This window comes from Schistocerca serialis, chromosome 1 (assembly GCF_023864345.2).
Source record: "Schistocerca serialis cubense isolate TAMUIC-IGC-003099 chromosome 1, iqSchSeri2.2, whole genome shotgun sequence".
NCBI classification, from domain to species: Eukaryota; Metazoa; Arthropoda; class Insecta; order Orthoptera; family Acrididae; genus Schistocerca; species Schistocerca serialis.
Window position 1 is genome coordinate 794,658,744 of NC_064638.1, and position 19,853 is coordinate 794,678,596.

The 19,853-nt window shown below is 41.2% G+C and overlaps 1 protein-coding gene across 6 annotated transcripts in view; it reads left to right on the plus strand.

The window, feature by feature from the left end:
• The first annotated feature begins 3,719 nt into the window (after window positions 1-3,719).
• Window positions 3,720-19,853, plus strand: part of LOC126483725 (valine--tRNA ligase-like) — a 215,685-nt gene continuing 199,551 nt past the window's right edge. For all 6 annotated transcript variants that reach the window (XR_007587771.1, XM_050106834.1, XM_050106862.1 and 3 more), the window contains exons 1-2: window positions 3,720-4,014; window positions 7,723-7,924. Coding sequence is in view for 5 of the 6 variants with exons in the window: in XM_050106834.1 (XP_049962791.1) it covers window positions 3,876-4,014; window positions 7,723-7,924 (341 nt within the window). In the remaining variant the exon portion in view is untranslated. The remainder of the gene's footprint in view (window positions 4,015-7,722; window positions 7,925-19,853) is intronic.

Genomic DNA, 19,853 nt, shown 5'->3' on the forward strand with positions numbered 1-19,853 from the left:
TGACACCTCGCCACATTAGATAACGGGTTTCTTGTCTTTTTTTTTTTTTTTTTATTTGGCCTGTGAGTGTGTACTCAATTTAGCCATCGGCAACACAGTGACAATGTACACATAATTGAAGGTTTATTATCTATGGCTCCAAAACAAAGACTTAAGTATCTATGAGAAAACTAAGACGTCTTTTGTCAAAGCCGACGGGTTGTAGCCTATTCTTCAGTTGACCCCACTTACGTCTTCGTTCTCTACTATACACGCTATCCCTGCAAGATGCAAGCCATTCGAGTCCAATAAATGTCATTTCCGTACAAATATGGACCCCAGGATCCACTTATATAAGCTGCCGTGTTGTGTCTGTGCACTTCATGCCCAAAAGTAGTTGAAAATCACCTTGTGAAGAGCGCAGTACCCGCGATGAAAACAGTTGAGGACAGCTATGCGAGCATAGACCATATACATGGTCTATTGTCTATGCATGCGAGTTGAGATCCAGTGACCTTAATTGACGTGATGTGACGTGACGGACAGTGTGAATACATCTGAAATGTTCCACACCCAGGAGGATTCACTCTTTTATGGGTCTATGGAATGAATAATTAATCTAATCTAATCTCATCTAAACGGTGCCGTGACATGGCGGTGCTGTGATGGCAGGTCAACAGAAGCGTCCGATCTTACCCGTCGGCTTTGACCCGTGACGTAAGCGTGTTGTGGTGTGTGACGTCATTACGGCGCGGAGTTTGATTTGCGATTGTGGTGTGTTTGTAGATGTCTTGTTTTTGTTTGTCGTGCTCTCTGGTGGTGTGTTCATGGTTTTCGTTTGTTTCGTTTGTTTCGTGTGGTGGGGTCAGTTTTCTGTTGCTCAGGTGTTGGATTTGAAGCGGAATTTCTATTAGTGAGTTAATGGTTAATTTAATGCTCATTGCTGTACGTCGGGTGAGTTTGTTATTGAGTGTATTTGGTTGTGGTTTTTTGTTCAGGAATGGATATGAAAGACCGCCTTAACAGTGTTCGGTTGAGGGCGATGATGGGGGAGACAGCTTTAGAGCTGATTAAATTTCTTCAGCTATTTGGCTTAATTGCCGAGGTCGTGAAGTGCGGTGTGTGCCGTGAACCTATGAAATTGGTTAAAGTTCCGGACTCTCGGACCAGGGACGGATACATGTGGTGTTGCCGGAAAGATGGCGTATGGCGTTCTGTAAGGCGTGGTACCTGGTTCGAGAAGTCTAGATTGGCCATGCGTGAGATTGTATTACGTATTACTTTTGTTATAGTTGCGGGCAGAGTTTTTGCGCGTTTGAGACTGGTGTGAGTGAGAGGACTGTTTTAGACTGGTATTCCTTTTGTCGTGAGGTGTGTTCCGAATTTATTAAGTACAGGGGTAAGTTGGGTGGGCATGGGGTGCTTGTGGAGGTGGATGAGTCGCAGTTTGGTAAAAGGAAGTATGGGAGGGGGAAGTCTGTGGCTGGTCTTTGGGTGTGGGGGGCTGTTGTTCAGGGGGGTGGGGGTACTGAATGTGTTTTTAGGGTTGTGGAGGGGAGGTCGAAGCCTGAATTAGTGGGGTTAATTGAGGAGTATGTAGAGCCGGGGTCCACAGTAGTTTCAGATGCGTTTTCTTCATATAGGGGGTTGGGTGATAGGGGATTTAATCATTTAGTAGTGAACCACAGTCTAGAGTTTAAGAATTATGATACTGGGGCTTGCACTAACACAATTGAGGGGATGTGGGGAGCGGTTAAGTCAGTTCTTGGGAGGGGGAAGAGGCGCTCTTCCAACCTTCAGTCTCATTTAGATGAGTACTGTTGGCGGAAGAGTGTCCCAGAGGGCTATTGCATTCTTCGGGTTTTTTTTAAGGGCTGTGGGTAAAATGTATAGACCGAAAGTGGTTAGTTAGGGTGGGCTGGGTAGGTGGGTGGGTGGTTTATTTTGTTGTATAGTGTTTGTGTGTTGTATTTTGGAGTTGTGGGGGAGGGGGTTGACGTTTGGGTGGGTTGGGTTTTTATTTTAGTTCAGTATTTTTTCGTTGGTGTGTGTGTGTGTGTTTTTGTATGTGTGTGTGTGTGTGTGTGTGTGTGTGTGCGTGCGTGCGTGTGTGCATTTGTGTGTGATTGTGGTGGCCAATCTAGTTTGTGGAGCTGGAACTTTTTTGAGGTAAGTTCCGTTTTTTTTTTTTTGGTTATTTATGTATGTTTTGTGTATTGGGTATAGGTTGGAAACATCCGATCTCACGCGTCGGCTTTGGCCCGTGACGTAAGGGACCTACACATTGATCTGTAGCGTAGCCCTGAATACGAGGTTAGGTTGGGGGTTTTTTTTTGGAATGCGGCCGCGGCAGCGGCCGCCTATGATTCGAAAATATTGATTTGACACTAATGAACATGTATACGTAATATGAAGCAATTTGATGAACATATTGATCTGTAGCGTAGCCCACTTGAGGTTAGGTTGGGAGTTTTTTTTTTGGAATGCGGCCGCGGCAGCGGCCGCCTATGATTCGAAAATATTGATTTGACACTAATGAACATGTATACGTAATATGAAGCAATTTGATGAACATATTGATCTGTAGCGTAGCCCACTTGAGGTTAGGTTGGGAGTTTTTTTTTGGAATGCGGCCGCGGCAGCGGCCGCCTATGATTCGAAAATATTGATTTGACACTAATGAAGCCTGTGGGGGGATGGGGGGGGCACTGCAGACTCCCCCCACCGCATAACGACACATGATGATCAAATTTTGAAAAAAAATGAAAAATTTTTTCCGTACCTGCTAAACTGCATAAGTGCCGATGTATGTAGGTCTAAGGGAAGCTTTCGTTTCTTAGTTTTCTATTGGGGGATGTGATCGGTAGGTTCTGTTGAGCTATATAGGTTAAGGGAAGTGTCCGATTATGGATAGGAATGTGTTTTTTGGTATTTGGTCAGTTTTGTGATGTTGATTTATTTCGTTGTTTTGCGTGGTTTTGAATGGCGGTCGGTGGCTACATTTCTGTATATTTAGTTTCTCCGCACCCAAAAACCCCTAATTTCCCACGCTTGTCCCGTTACAGTCATTAGGCTTTTTGTGAAACTTGTGTATTTCAGTGTTTACAATACGTATGCGATGTTTTTATATCCGCCATATTGGAATTGTTTATAGTCGTTTCCGCGGTATTTGTGACGTCATGGGTCAAAGCCGACGGGTAAGATCGGACGCTTCTGTATTTCCGTGATGGCCAGTGTGAACTGGCCTGACTACTCCGTCAAAACTTTCAAACCTTGACGTGATCTGACGTGACGGACAGTGTGAATGACGCCATTTGGAATCCATTGTGGGCTGTTTTACGTGACGTGACGTGACATGATGTGACAGTTAATTTAAAGTTACTGTAAATTGGCCCTGAGGCAGTGAAGCGCACTGATCTTATATTCAGGATGAAGTAGTTGGCTCTATCCGGCCACTCTGATTTATGTTTTCCGCGGTTTTCCTAAAGAATTTCAGGCAAGTACTCCGATGGGCGACCACCTGTCCTACCCTCATAAAAGCGTTCTTCCTTCTTATAAATTCTGTGTGCGAGCGTGCATGTATATGTTTGTGTTCAGCTACTTATTTTCTTTGAATTATGAGAAATTCTTAATTATTGTGAGATGATCCCTGCATAAATCATAAAACCATGGAGGTATAAGGAGACCTCCATGCATAAAACAGTCATGTACAGTATCTTTGGTCACCAGTGATTGCTAAATATAAATATTATAAGCAGACGCGCTACGAACAGATGTGCTTGTGCTAGCAGTCAATAATGTTGGGGTTGTGGAATGAATAGGAAACAACTGCATTTAGGTTGGCGTAGTTGATGTTAATGCAGTATGGTACTAAGTACATGACATTTTGATATACTATGGGTAGTGCAGATAGATGTCTGCAGTTTTCTCGATGTTATCTTGCAACTCTTTTTAAGGATGTACAACCCTCTTTTGTACCATCTATTAATTTTCGGCAACTAACCACTGCAGAAACAAGACGAAATGCGCATGCAGGTAAACTGTACTTATTAATCGTGCGGTTAAATGAAAGGAGGAACTGTTAATTTATGGCCACTTACGCAGGGCTAAATGTTTCATTAGTGCATTTTTCACACTATCGTTGCACCAAATAACCATCTATCCATTTTTAGCGGAAGTTTAAGACTGTTTAGACGCTGCAGGGTAGAGAGATCCTGTGACTTTAGGAGTCTATTTTCGATACGATACAACATTGTGACTTGGGGTCGTCGTAATTAGCCTGCCATGCTCTTTACAGTGGCTTGCAAAATATAAGTATAGACATACGCAATACAGCAAAAATATTAAAGCATCAAAAATCTGGTCGATTATGCTTGATGCGGCTTTCAGTAAAGTCTTTACATGTGTACACTTACTCATTCACACGTTCGTGATCCTTAAATACCAACATGAAAGGGAGCCTTCAGGAATGTGAAGCAAGTTATATATTAACAGCCACAATTAGCTGTTTATGTAAAGTGTCCTAACAACATATCACCAGTGCTAATCTATTCACACTGACATTTATGATACGTCCTCGAAATTTACTTAGTAACCCCAGTCTTGCTTAACCCTATCTGTCTTAACCCAATGTCACATTGCTACTAAGCCGTCATAAATTTTACTGCTACAGATTTATTCAATGGAAGTCACATTTTAGAGATTAAGCATTAGTTAATTATAGTTATTACATCACCAGTGGTATGTTTCATACCAAATTAAGTACAAAATACCTTGTTTTTATACTCTGCTGTAAACGGAAATTTTAGGAGTGTTTAGTAATCTAGGGCTAAACTCGGTATATTTTGGGATACCACAGGGTGCTATTTGCTGCAAGATTATACAAAAATATCAAAATAATTGTGTAATTTAGATGTAAATGGAAAGAAATGATGGAAGAATAGTAGATTCTTATATTTAGAAAGAAGTAGGTTCAATTGCCAGTACTTGCTGAATGGTGAGAAACAATGTTTTTTATGTGGTACAATAATACACACCCTGGGTGAAACATAAAACCCATCAGTACACTTTACATGGGAATACCACATGCTGGCTGAGCATAAAAGTGCCAATTGACACTGCCAATTATGAAAACCTGTACATATATTTTTATTCCAACAAAAACCAGTAAGAAATGAGGAAGTCTTCCTCAGAATTGAGGAAGAAATGAATAACTTATTTGGAAAATACTGACTAGGAGAAGAGGCATGTGTAGACATCTGTGAAGAGCTACTGTGGTGCAAGAGAGAGTTGTAGGATAAAAGAATTGTCATGCACAGCAGAGTCGTAGTTGGGGACATAAGGTGCAAGTGCTACTCTGTGATGAAGAGACTGGCTTGGGAAAGCAATTTGTGGTGACAGGCATCAGATCTGTCAGAAGACTGATAGCTAAAAACAAATAATCTTGAGTTCTGGTGATGCACTTCTTGTTGATTTGGATAGTCACGAGGAAAGACCAACCTCTATTCAAAATTCAGTCTCATTCTCAGTGTAAAGTATGTGCTCATGGTGTGAATTAGTGCATAGGTGATACACTTGATGTTATACATCCTGGACGAGCAGGCAGCTGCACATGTTGTTAGAGGTATTTAGGTAATTGAGGCCGTGCCCTGAGACTTTCCTTTCATATTTGTATTATTGAAGAAAACTGTAATTTTTGAAGTAGGCCTAAACAAAGTTAAAGGATTCCTCACTGACATTCAAATAGAAAAAAACAACAGAGCACAGAAGGGTCAGGCTGCAGCCTTAGGCAAAAGCAGAGTAATACCCATCTTATAAAAAACTCCAACAGTCTCTTCAGTTGGAGGTATGGACATTCATCATAATCTTCCCTAGTAGTGTTAGTCACTGCCGCATCAAATGGTGGAGGGATGGAAGGGATGACAGCTGTCAAAATGTCACCAGTACCATCAGTGCCTGCATTTTGACATCTGTCACTCCTTTCTCGGGGGGGGGGATATTGCTCCTGTAGAGCCTGGCTACCTCTGGATGGCATATTAGCAGTGATGAGAAGACCCTCACCCTGTAGGCTGAAGGTCTCGCTAGGTCCTTCACAGACAGGCACTGTCCCCCAAGCCTAGTCCACAGACAGAGTTCCCATGCCATATCCTCACACACCTCTAATCCTCCCACCACCCCAAAAATCAGTACCTGATATCAGCCTGGACTCCGATAACCAAACCGTATCCTTCATCTGAGCTTTGATTATTTGCCATCATGCCCAAAAATAAGGGGCATCCTGCTTAAGGTCCTTCCCTCTCCCCCCCCCCCCCTCCTCCTTCCCCCCCTCCCTCCCAAATGTGTTATTCTGGTGTCCAACCTACACAACATTCTGGTTCATCCGTAAGCCATTCCCAACCCCTTGTCAGACATATACTATCCCTATGAAAGACCCAGGAACAAGACCTGCCCAGTCCACCCGACCAGCACTTCCTACTCTAGTCCTGTCACAGGCTTATCCTATCCCATCAGAGGCAGGGCCACGTGTGACAGTAGTCATGTCATATACTAGCTGTGCTGCAATCACTGCAGAGCTTTTTATGTTGATATGACAACCAACCAGCTAACCATTGGAATGAATGGCCACTGCCAAACTGTACTCGAGAACAGAGATGACCACTCAGTGGCATGACATGCAGTTGAGCACAACTTGCTCAAGTTCATTGGCTGCTTCACAACTCAGGCCATCTGGATCCTTCCTTCCATCACCAGCTTTTCTTAATTTCGCAGATGGGAGTTCAGCCTACAGCACATCCTTTGCTGTCTTAACCCTCCTTGCCTCAATGTACGTTAACCCAAGATGCCCCACACCCTCTAGCCAACAGTTTCCCCTTCCTCTTTCCTGTCCGGCCCCTCCCAATCCACAATTCCAAATGACCATCATGTGCCGCCCCCCCTGGCACTGGTACTTGTGTAGCCCATGCACCTGCCACCCCTCCTTCCCACATGCCTAGCCAGAAAACCTGCTGCCTCCCACCAAGCTGCAAGCTACATGCCCCCAACCTTTCTTCCTGCCTCCTGCTCCTCTCTCTACCCACTGCACCTGGCAACAAATTTTCTTTTTCCTTTGTGTGTGCCTTTCGACATCCCAGAGCATCTACCATTCTGTAAGTGATCTCCTTTATCCTTAAGTATTCAAAGGCCAGCAGAATGTTCCTCACTATATAAATGTGAATTAGGATTTCTATAGCTTTCAGAAACCACTTCAGGCAAATGCTTTGTTATTTCCTATGATAAGGCAAAGTCTCATGCCTTTTTGCATCCTCTTTGAACAGTCCTCATGCTCAGTGTCTTAGAACCTTCCTTCAAATTACTCTTAAACAAATTCACACTTGAACTCTCAGGTCTATGTGTGACTGATTAACAGTTTTCTTGTGGGCATTAATCTGAGTTGTCATTTCCATTTTATGCACAATATTTTGATGATTGTGAAAATATTGTGCATAAAGTGGAGACAATCATGTGGCTGAACACTTATAATTACAACATACACATTTTTAACCTATCTTCTTCTTCTTCACTTAGCGCATCGGCGGCTACTGTCCACAAGCATGTATTTTTTACATGTTTTTTGTAATTTTAATTAATTTCCACGCCCATTTTGATATGTTTAGAATTATTGTATTTTGAAATTACCTCTTGCCCAAAATTTAGAAAATTATTTCTCTGTGAATAGAAAGAAGAAAGTATTGTTTAATGTTGCAGCCACTGGTGATTTTCCATCTAAATATAATCCCAAAGATGTGGAAACTGGTCGATACGATTGGTGGATGAAACATAACTGTTTCTCATTAGTGGAAACTCCTCGTGTGCCATTCAGTATTCTTTTACCACCTCCAAATGTAACTGGAACTCTACATCTTGGTCATGTTCTAACAACAACTGTACAAGATGTTTTTGCCAGGTGGTAAGTGCTTACTGAACCTGTTTATTTTTGAGATTATTGGTATATTACATCGATAGAGCTGTGGGCTCATCATGAAGTCTTATTATTGGTGCTGTTGTTAATTATAAACTTAAAATATGAATCACTTGCTGCCATTAAAAATTAATTAAATGAAGGAATATATGAGGTTCAACATAATGGCTGTTCATAATAGGTAGTAGCAGAAAAATAATGTCCGTTAAGTTAATAAAAATTGACAGAGTGAGCGAGTGTAAGCAGGAAAAGCAGAAAAATTAACCAAAAAACGTAAATGGGAGAGGTTGAAGAATGAGTAGAAGGGTAACAGGACAAAAAAAGTCAAAAGAAGAATTTTTATAGTCAAGAAGAATATAAATTCATAAGAAGTTGAAGAAAAAAATGAAGACTTGCAGAAAAAATGATGGATTGAAAAGGATAGGAATAAATATTACAGAAAAATATGTCGTCATAAAATGACATTCTATAATAATAAGGCTAATGGAGTGTTATCTTTCCAGATTTGATTATGTTAATCTGCAAAATATTGAAAACTACAAATAAAAATAGCAGCTAGATATTAATATCTGTTAGTGTATCCTGATAAATGTATCCATCTCTACAGTGAATCTTGACACAACATGGGCTTAGTGCTAAACTCATATCTAACAGTGACGGTTGGCATCTCATGAGCACTGCCCCAAATGTGTCCAGAAACAAATTTTTTGTGCTATTTTGAGTTCAGTGGTAGTTCCTTTACTCAGTGGTAAAGGAGGACTTCTGTCTGTAGCCTGATGTTATTTGGACAGTGAATTTGTAATATCAAGTCTTATTTCGTGGTTATGGTAGTGTCAAAAATTTCTGGGATTTGTTTTGACATTGTGGTAAGTAAACTTTAATATTGGTAACAAATATAATTTGAAAATTAGTTTATCATTTATGGTTTGTTTCACTGTTATTCAGTTTTTTAGAAAAAGTCAAAGAATTATGTCTATGCAAAGAAATACACACCAGAAGAAGCACTGTAGTTGTTGTTTGCACTACCTAGCGATCCTGAGGACTCTAAAACAGAAAGTGATAGAGCTACAGAAGATGAATTTGATTTAGACATTGTGCAGGACCCTGATCCGTGTTTGGTTCCACAGCCCGATATCAGTAATAGAGTAAATGGTTCTTGTGCTCTTCTGCTGATGGTACCATAAGTGCAGAAGAAGAGCCATTGACAGAAGATGAATCATCTGATAACACTGCTGTTTTTGCCTTGCTTGATGTTCTTACATAACAAGAACCAGTTGTCGACCACCCATTGACACAGCACCGAGAAAGACTCCTTTGCTTCTTTATTTGCGACTCGGATGTTAGAGCATGTTGTTCAGCAGACAAATCTGATTCAGAGCAATTCAAACAAAAAGATGACAAACAACTGGACAAGTTTACCTATAGACGAGTTACAGGTCTGGATTGGAATGAATATCTTGATGGGTATCATTGTGTTGTGAAGAATGATGACTAGGTCAGCCTTATATATTGCAGCCTGTGACTCTAAACGTTTCAGAAATTTGTGTGAAAATATTCACATAAATGACAATATGCAGAATCCTCCAAGAGGGCATCCGAACAATGAGAAACTTCATAAGGTCAGATCTCCGATAATCTTTCTGAACAACACAGTTCGTAAGCCTTACATTGCCAGTGAATTATTGGTTGTGGATGAAAGCAAGATACCTTTCAATGGAAGGACATCGTTCAAGTGGTACATACCTTTGAAACCAGTCAAACAAGGATACAAGACGTGGTGTTTAGCAGGCCCAACAACAGGCTATGTCACACAATTTGATATTAACACAGGAAAATCAGACAATGGATCTAGAGAAAATTCTCAGGGAGAGTGTGTAGTCATTAGCCTAACCGAAGACCTGAAACACAATAACATTGTGGTAACATTTGACAACTTCTACACAACTATGAATCTAGCGCAAATGTTGTTGAACAATGGCATATATTCTATAGGCATTGTAAGAACAAACCAGAAGGGGCCACCTCCAATGATTAAAGATAAATGAACCATGAAAAGAGGAGAATTCCAGTTCCAGTGCAAACGTGGTATTGCAACTATAAAATGGATGGACATAAAACCTGTCGCTATTCTGACAACTTTGGATAACCCTAGAGACACCAGATTTGTCTCAAGGAAGAATAAGTATGGTACTGCAAGCAATATTACTTGTCCAAAAGCTGTAGCAACATTCAATAATGTAATGGAAGGCATAGATCACTTCAATCAATTTAGAGACCATTAGGCAACTGGTTGACATTCTCTTAAGAGGTTGCATTGGATTCTCTACTTCCTACTAGACATGATGATTGTAAGTGCATTTCTATTGTACAAAAACTGATACAGGACAAGAAGGACATGAAAATCAAATGAACTTTTCACATCCTGCACAAAGAAAGGCTGCCCAGTAACCCTGCTAACCAAAATGAACACTGTACCAGATGATGTATGACTGGCAAAAGTAGGAGACCACATGCCTATTTTGTGAAAAACATACAGACAGTTCTGAAAGTGTTCTAAGAAAGTTGAAGACAAGAGAATAAAATACACTCCTGGAAATGGAAAAAAGAACACATTGACACCAGTGTGTCAGACCCACCATACTTGCTCCGGACACTGCGAGAGGGCTGTACAAGTAATGATCACACGCACGGCACAGCGGACACACCAGGAACCGCGGTGTTGGCCGTCGAATGGCGCTAGCTGCGCAGCATTTGTGCACCGCCGCCGTCAGTGTCAGCCAGTTTGCCGTGGCATACGGAGCTCCATCGCAGTCTTTAACACTGGTAGCATGCCGCGACAGCGTGGACGTGAACCGTATGTGCAGTTGACGGACTTTGAGCAAGGGCGTATAGTGGGCATGCGGGAGGCCGGGTGGACGTACCGCCGAATTGCTCAACACGTGGGGCGTGAGGTCTCCACAGTACATCGATGTTGTCGCCAGTGGTCGGCGGAAGGTGCACGTGCCCGTCGACCTGGGACCGGACCGCAGCGACGCACGGATGCACGCCAAGACCGTAGGATCCTACGCAGTGCCGTAGGGGACCGCACCGCCACTTCCCAGCAAATTAGGGACACTGTTGCTCCTGGGGTATCGGCGAGGACCATTCGCAACCGTCTCCATGAACCTGGGCTACGGTCCCGCACACCGTTAGGCCGTCTTCCGCTCACGCCCCAACATCGTGCAGCCCGCCTCCAGTGGTGTCGCGACAGGCGTGAATGGAGGGACGAATGGAGACGTGTCGTCTTCAGCGATGAGAGTCGCTTCTGCCTTGGTGCCAATGATGGTCGTATGCGTGTTTGGCGCCGTGTAGGTGAGCGCCACAATCAGGACTGCATACGACCGAGGCACACAGGGCCAACACCCGGCATCATGGTGTGGGGAGCGATCTCCTACACTGGCCGTACACCACTGGTGATCGTCGAGGGGACACTGAATAGTGCACGGTACATCCAAACCGTCATCGAACCCATCGTTCTACCATTCCTAGACCGGCAAGGGAACTTGCTGTTCCAACAGGACAATGCACGTCCGCATGTATCCCGTGCCACCCAACGTGCTTTAGAAGGTGTAAGTCAACTACCCTGGCCAGCAAGATCTCCGGATCTGTCCCCCATTGAGCATGTTTGGGACTGGATGAAGCGTCGTCTCACGCGGTCTGCACGTCCAGCACGAACGCTGGTCCAACTGAGGCGCCAGGTGGAAATGGCATGGCAAGCCGTTCCACAGGACTACATCCAGCATCTCTACGATCGTCTCCATGGGAGAATAGCAGCCTGCATTGCTGCGAAAGGTGGATATACACTGTACTAGTGGCGAAATTGTGCATGCTCTGTTGCCTGTGTCTATGTGCCTGTGGTTCTGTCAGTGTGATCATGTGATGTATCTGACCCCAGGAATGTGTCAATAAAGTTTCTCCTTCCTGGGACAATGAATTCACGGTGTTCTTATTTCAATTTCCAGGAGTGTACGTTTGCTGCTCCTAAAAAGTGTCCCTGTGTATTGAACTATTTTTGTGGCAGTTTCATGGAAAATAAAGAGGATTGTGACAGCCATTTGAACATTTGTTTGAGAAAGAAATATTGCTTGTAAATGAGCATTAAATTGATCATGCTGAATATAAACCACTTGTAAACTTGAAATGTAATTATTTTTTAAATAAAGTAAAAGAAAACACAAATACAATGAGAAACACTATTTATTATTTTTTATGTGTGATGGTAACACACAACAGCTCACAAAAGGGAAGTGGGAAATCCATTCACCATCATAGCTTTAATAGCTCACAAAGGTGTCATGGTGATATATGTACTACCACAGTTTTTGGTCCTAAATCACAAAAATAAAATTATCAAAAAATAAATATAGTCAGTTGATAACAGTTCTAATACTATAGCAAACAAAATATCTTCGCTAAATTGCTACAAAAAATGCGTCCGTGTAAGGGTTAGGGTTACACCACAAGAAGAAGCCACACATTGGCAGTTCAGGGGATCTTGGAGCCCATAAATGGCACGGTTTTTTAAAATTATACAGTTTCTGAACAGTTGGAGTGCAGCAGCCATCAATATTCATGCTGTGTGACAAGCTGATCCATTGTGCTGAAACATCCATTGTCAGTAATTAGTGTAAATGTCTAGGTTTTGTGCAACAGTGTTTAAAGCATGACGACATAACTATCCAGTGTGACTGTAGTTGCAAGGCTATTCTTGTCCTCAAAAAAATGAGTGCCTATTGTGCCCTATGTTGATACAGCACACCACACTGTAACCTTGGTGCTGTGTAACGGACATAGATGCAGCTGAGTTAGGTTTTCTTCTGCCCAGTAATGAACATTTTGTTCATTAACAAATCCATTAAGACACAAAAGGGCTTTGTGCAGCACCCACAGGTTGTCAACAAACTGACTGTCGTTGTTTACCTTTTCAAGCATTTATCAGAAAGCTTTCATAGGGCAAGCACCTTGCCGCTACCCCAAGTATACATGTTAACTATCTGGCAAGATGGTGTGAGCTGGTTTCTATACAGCACAAGTTTCGGAAGTTCTCATTTCTTGAATGACCCTATGCAATAGATATTCAGTCAACAACAGTTTCTCGTGTATTTTAATCTGAATTCACTACTACTACTACTACTACTACTACTACTAATAATAATAATAATCATGATGATGATGATGATGATGATGATGATGATGATAACAATAATAATAATAATAATAATAGACTCATTAAGTCCTTTCTGGTCCTGCCTTGCTCTGAACCCACTATCCAACATGCTAAATAATACAAATTATGGATACAATATTACTGGAACATACCCACACAAAATCACACATTTGCTATACATGGATGATCTAAAACTACTGGCAGCAACAAATCAACAACTCAACCAATTACTAAAGATAACAGCAGTAGTCAGCAATGGTATAAATATGGCTTTTGGAACAGACAAATGTAAGAAAAATAGCATAGTCAAGGGAAAACACACTAAACAGGAAGATTACATATTGGATAACCACAGCGACTGCATAGAAGCGATGGAAAAAACAGATGCCTATAAATATCTAGGATACAGACAAAAAAATAGGAATAGATAATACAAATATTAAAGAAGAACTAAAAGAAAAATATAGACAAAGACTAACAAAAATACTGAAAACAGAATTGACAGCAAGAAACAAGACAAAAGCTATAAATACTTATGCTATAGCAATATTGACCTACTCATTTGGAGTAGTGAAATGGAGTAACACAGACCTAGAAGCACTCAATACACTTACACGATCACAATGCCACAAATATAGAATACATCACATACATTCAGCAACTGAAAGATTCACATTAAGCAGAAAGGAAGGGGGAAGGGGATTTATCGACGTAAAAAACCTACATTATGGACAGGTAGACAATTTAAGAAAATTCTTTCTAGAACAAGCAGAAACTAGCAAAATACACAAAGCAATCACTCATATAAATACATCGGCTACACCACTGCAATTTCATAACCACTTCTACAACCCTTTAGATCACATAACATCAACAGATACGAAGAAAGTAAATTGGAAAAGGAAAACGCTACATGGCAAGCACCCGTATCATCTAACACAGCCACACATCGATCAAGACACATCCAACACATGGCTAAGAAAAGGCAATATATACAGTGAGACGGAATGATTCATGATTGCAATACAGGATCAAACAATAAACACCAGATATTACAGTAAGCATATTATTAAAGATCCCAATACCACAACAGATAAATGCAGACTTTGTAAACAACAAATAGAAACAGTAGATCACATCACAAGCGGGTGTACAATATTAGCAAATACAGAGTAGCCCAGAAGACATGACAATGTAGCAAAAATAATACATCAACAGCTTGCCTTACAACATAAACTTATAAAACGACACGTTCCCACATACAAGAATGCTCCACAAAATGTACTGGAGAATGATGAATACAAATTATACTGGAACAGAACCATTATAACAGATAAAACAACACCACATAACAAACCTGACATCGTACTCACCAATAAAAAGAAGAAATTAACACAACTAATCGAAATATCCATACCCAATACAACAAATATACTAAAGAAAACAGGAGAAAAAATTGAAAAATACATCCAACTGGCTGAGGAAGTCAAGGACATGTGGCATCAGGATAAAGTTGACATTATACCAATTATACTATCAACTACAGGAGTCATACCGCACAATATCCACCAGTACATCAATGCAATACAGCTACATCCAAACTTATATATACAACTACAGAAATCCGTAATTATTGATACATGTTCAATTACCCGAAAGTTCCTAAATGCAATATAACATATACCGTACAGTTAAAAGGAAGTCACGCTTGATCAAGGTCCGCGTCACTTTCCATTTTTGACCAGACATAACGTCTGAGAAAAGAAAGAAATAATAATAGTATGAGCATGGGATCACTAATGGAGAATTGTTACTCTTTGCATTCCATACAGAAATCAGGACCTTTATATTAGAACAGAGTCACATAACTAAGCTAATGTCAGGAGTTAGTAATGCTAGGTATGTTGGCTTCAGCCTTTTACCTTTTTTTTCTCCTCATATGGGCTGAATTGTTTTCTACCCACATCATAGCAAAATAAACTGAGAGAAATCTATGTCGCCCGAATGGAAAAACAGTTTTCATGTTTGATAGTGCGATTATGTGCAGAGCCATCATAGAAACTCAATTCTTAAGCCAAAAGAATGTATTTTATAGCACAAAGCACTGATTTGACATTGGGAGAAATGATAGGTCCTCTGCTAAGAATACAAGAATTTTCACAACTCACCTAAAACAGAGACTTCATACAAGGTCCTTCCCCCCACCTCCTGCCCCCCCTCTCCTGCCCTTCCCCCAAATTGTTTCCCACTTCTCAAACTTGTTACTGCATGGGATTTGTAGATTATGGAGATATATTCCATTTGTGGAGGAGAAACTGTGTCTTTATGGCATAGATGTAGCATATGACAAGACCTTTTGTGTAATATTTTTTATTGTTATTCCTTCTGATTATCCCACACAGAAGCTGCAAACTAAGGTTTTTCAGTTAATTTAAATCTGCAGTGGTTCAGCAGAAAAATCTGTATTCAGAGCAATTCCAACAAAAACGGCTGTCTGGCCAGACTGTAAGTGAGGCGACAAATAGGTGGACAAGTTTATCTGTAGACGTGTTACAGGCCTGGATTGGAATAAATATCTTGATGGATATCATTGTGTTGTGAAGATTGGTGCACTTTGTTGTTGCTTGTTTTTTACTTTGGGTTAGTTCTGTGCTTTTGAGTGATGTCCAGTCCATTTGCAGTAGAAATAGTGAAATATGAGCTGAAATGCAGACTAATTATAAAATGCATGTTACCAGACTTGGAATTCGTGCTGTTGAAGGTTTTGTCAATAAGGAAAACTGCAAACCCTTGAAAATGTATCAGAGGATTTTTTAATGTAAAAACTGCAATTTGTCTGCAGCATTGCCATTCATGCTGACAGTCTATAGATCAGCAAGATTCTGTTGTTTGACTGGGCTGTCTGAGTGCTGGGAAGGGGGCACTTGCTTCTAGAAAGTATAGAATGCAGTGATATTGTCGTCAGGTAACCAGGATGTGTCCTGTGGCAAACTGTGGACCGAACCACATTGTGTCGTGCACAGTGGTGTCATAAATGAAAGGTAGTGGCTTCAGTTTAATATGTAATAAATAAACAAATATTCTGGAGAGCATTTCAAGATACGAAAATGAAAGGAATCACAAATAATGTGACAGAAATGTAAATCAGGCATGTTCAACATTTAATGAAGAAGATCGTTACAATGACCTTAATTGTAAGTAGATTATAATCTGTAAAAATGATCACAAGTAGTAATGGGATAAAATGAATGCAACTACAAATTAGATGAGTATGCTAATCAGTGATCACTATATGTAACAATCAGCAAATTGCAATGCAGCACTGAGGAATCAAGACACAATGTAAACACACAACATTAAGCATTACAACTTTCTATAATGCACTTTTTCTGAGTGAGGTGGCACAGTGGTTAACACACTGGACTTGTATTTGGAAGGAAGACGGTTCAATCCTCACATCCGGCCATCATGATTTAGATTTTCTGTGATTTCCCTAAATTTTGTCCAGGCAAATGTTGGGATTCCTTTGAAAGCGCATGGCCGATTTCCTTCCCCATCCTTCCCTAAACACGAGTCTCCTCCTTCCTACTTTTGTCTTTTCTATGCAGTACCTTCATTGCTTGGGATCATTTATAAGCACAACTTAGATTCATCTTTGACACAGAAATATGTGAAATTGGCATCTGGAAAATGTGTTCACAATCTACCCAGCCTGCCACTGTGACTGAGCTGTTCTAGGCACTTCAGTCCGGAAACGTGCGACTGCTGTGGTCGCAGGTTCGAATCCTGCCTCGGGCATGGATGTGTGTGATGTCCTTAGGTTAGTTAGGTATAAGTAGTTCTAAGTTCTAGGGGATGTTAAGTCCCATAGTGCTCAGAGCCATTTGAACCACAATCTACCCACAGAAAGAAAACATCTGACAGGTAGCAGAAGCATTTTCAAATAAAGTTTAAAGATATTTCCCCTTAACAACTGCTACACCATAGAGGCAACCTTGTACACACACACACACACACACACACACACACACACACCTCTCTTTAAAGCTGTGTTGTGCTGGCTGGCTGAATACACAAGCAGGGACTGCAGTAATCCAGGTTGATAGTTGTGAAGCGTTGTGTCAACTGGAATGTGAGAAAGGGAGCTCTAATTCAGTTTCTGCACAACATTCTTTGTGGACATGACCACTAGCCAGCTATCCACTTGAATGAATAGCCACCGCCAAACTGTAGCATAGAGCAGAGTTGACTAACCAGTGCCAGAACGTGCTGCTATACCTGGACTCGTCCGTGAACATAACCTGGGACCACTGTTCCAATGACCATGTACTGTGTTCTTGACACCAGGCTTTACGGGCTATCCTGTGACGGGGGTCAGTGAAATGCACCGTGCAGGTCTCTGGGCGAATAAACCATGTCTGTTCAGTCGTCTGTAGACTGTGTGTCTGAAGACAACAGTTCCAGTAAGGTCTCGAGCAAAGCTTTCTATAGTACTCCGTGGCCGTCTGTAGGCCCTGATACTGAGATATCGGTCTTCTTGTGGTGTTGCACACTGTGGACATCCCGTACTGTAGCTCCTGGACACATTTCCTGTCTGTTGGAATCATTGCCATAATCTTGAGATCACACTTTGTGGCACATGGAGGGCCCGTGCTACAACCTGCTGTGTTTGACCAGCTTCCAGTCGCCTGGTATTCTACCCCTCATAACATCATCAATATGTGTTCTTTGAGCCATTTTCAACACACACTCACCATTAGCATGTCTGAAAACGTCTGCGCACTCACTCACTGCACCGTACTCTGACTTGCACCAACACCCTCTGCATATGTGGACTGCTGCCAGCACCACCGTGCGACGACCGCAGGTCAAATGCACCACATGGTCATACCCCGAGGTGATTTAAGCCCGCGAATTGCCCACCAGAGCGTTTTTCACCATTTACCAGCATTATCCTTAATTTATGAGCATGAGTATACATCAAAACATTTACTGTGAATATGATCTATGTACACATAACTAATTAGTGAACTACACATTTCATATGTAATTTGTAAAGGAGGATATCGGTTTTGGTTTACACAATTTCACAAGAGAAAAGAACTATTAACATTGAGTGTTGATCCAAAAAGTCTATGAAGTCTTAGGAAATGTTTTCAGATTAAAGTTTCGTAGAAATCATGTATAGTCTTGCTAGTCTGATGGCTGTCTTTTTAATTCAGTATCGCACTGTTCTGACATGAATGCTATTTGAATGTTGTGCAGAGGCAGTTGGATTTAGTGAAACTAAACTTCTAATTGTTGTTGTTTATAGGTCCCCTAACTCCAACTTGAGCATTTCTGCTCAAGCTAGAGAGGGTTCTTGATTCACTTAGGAAGTACCAGAAATTAGTTATATTTTGTGACTTCAATATAAATTTTGTAGGTGATGGTGCAAGAAAAAGGATGTTGGTAGATCTCCTAAATTCATATGATCTGATTCAGACTGTGTTTTTTTCAACTAGGGTGCAGGAGAACAGTAGCACAGCCATAGACAATATTTTTATTCATTCTTCATTACTAGTTGGGAATTCTGCTAGTAAAAGGGTGAATGGCCTTTCAGACCATGATGCACAGATTTTAACACTAAAACACTTTTTTTTTTGTCATCAGTCTACTAACTGGTTTGATGCGGCCCACCACAAATTCCTTTCCTGTGCTAACCTCTTCATCTCAGAGTAGCACTTGCAACCTATGTCCTCAATTATTTGCTTGACGTATTCCAATCTCTGTCTTCCTCTACAGTTTTTGCCCTCTACAGCTCCCTCTAGTACCATGGAAGTCATTCCCTCATGTCTTAGCAGATGTCCTATCATCCTGTCCCTTCTCCTTATCAGTGTTTTCCACATATTCCTTTCCTCTCCGATTCTGCGTAGAACCTCCTCATTCCTTACCTTATCAGTCCACCCAATTTTCAACATTCGTCTATAGCACCACATCTCAAATGCTTCGATTCTCTTCTGCTCCGGTTTTCCCACAGTCCATGTTTCACTACCACACAATGCTGTACTCCAGGCATTCATCCTCAGAAATTTCTTCCTCAAATTAAGGCCGGTATTTGATATTAGTAGACTTCTCTTGGCCAGAAATGCCTTTTTTGCCATAGCGAGTGTGCTTTTGATGTCCTCCTTGCTCCATCCGTCATTGGTTATTTTACTGCCTAGGTAGCAGAATTCCTTAACTTCATTGACTTCGTGACCATCAATCCTGATGTTAAGTTTCTCGCTGTTCTCATTTCTACTACTTCTCATTACCTTCGTCTTTCTCCGATTTACTCTCAAACCATACTGTGTACTCATTAGACTGTTCATTCCGTTCAGCAGATCATTTAATTCTTCTTCACTTTCACTCAGGATAGCAATGTCATCAGCAAATCGTATCATTGATATCCTTTCACCTTGTATTTTAATTCCACCCCTGAACCTTTCTTTTATTTCCATCATTGCTTCCTCGATGTACAGATTGAAGAGTAGGGGCGAAAGGCTACAGCCTTGTCTTACACCCTTCTTAATACGAGCACTTCGTTCTTGATCGTCCACTCTTATTATTTACTCTTGGTTGTTGTACACATTGTATATGACCCGTCTCTCCCTATAGCTTACCCCTACTTTTTTCAGAATCTCGAACAGCTTGCACCATTTTATATTGTCGAACGCTTTTTCCAGGTCGACA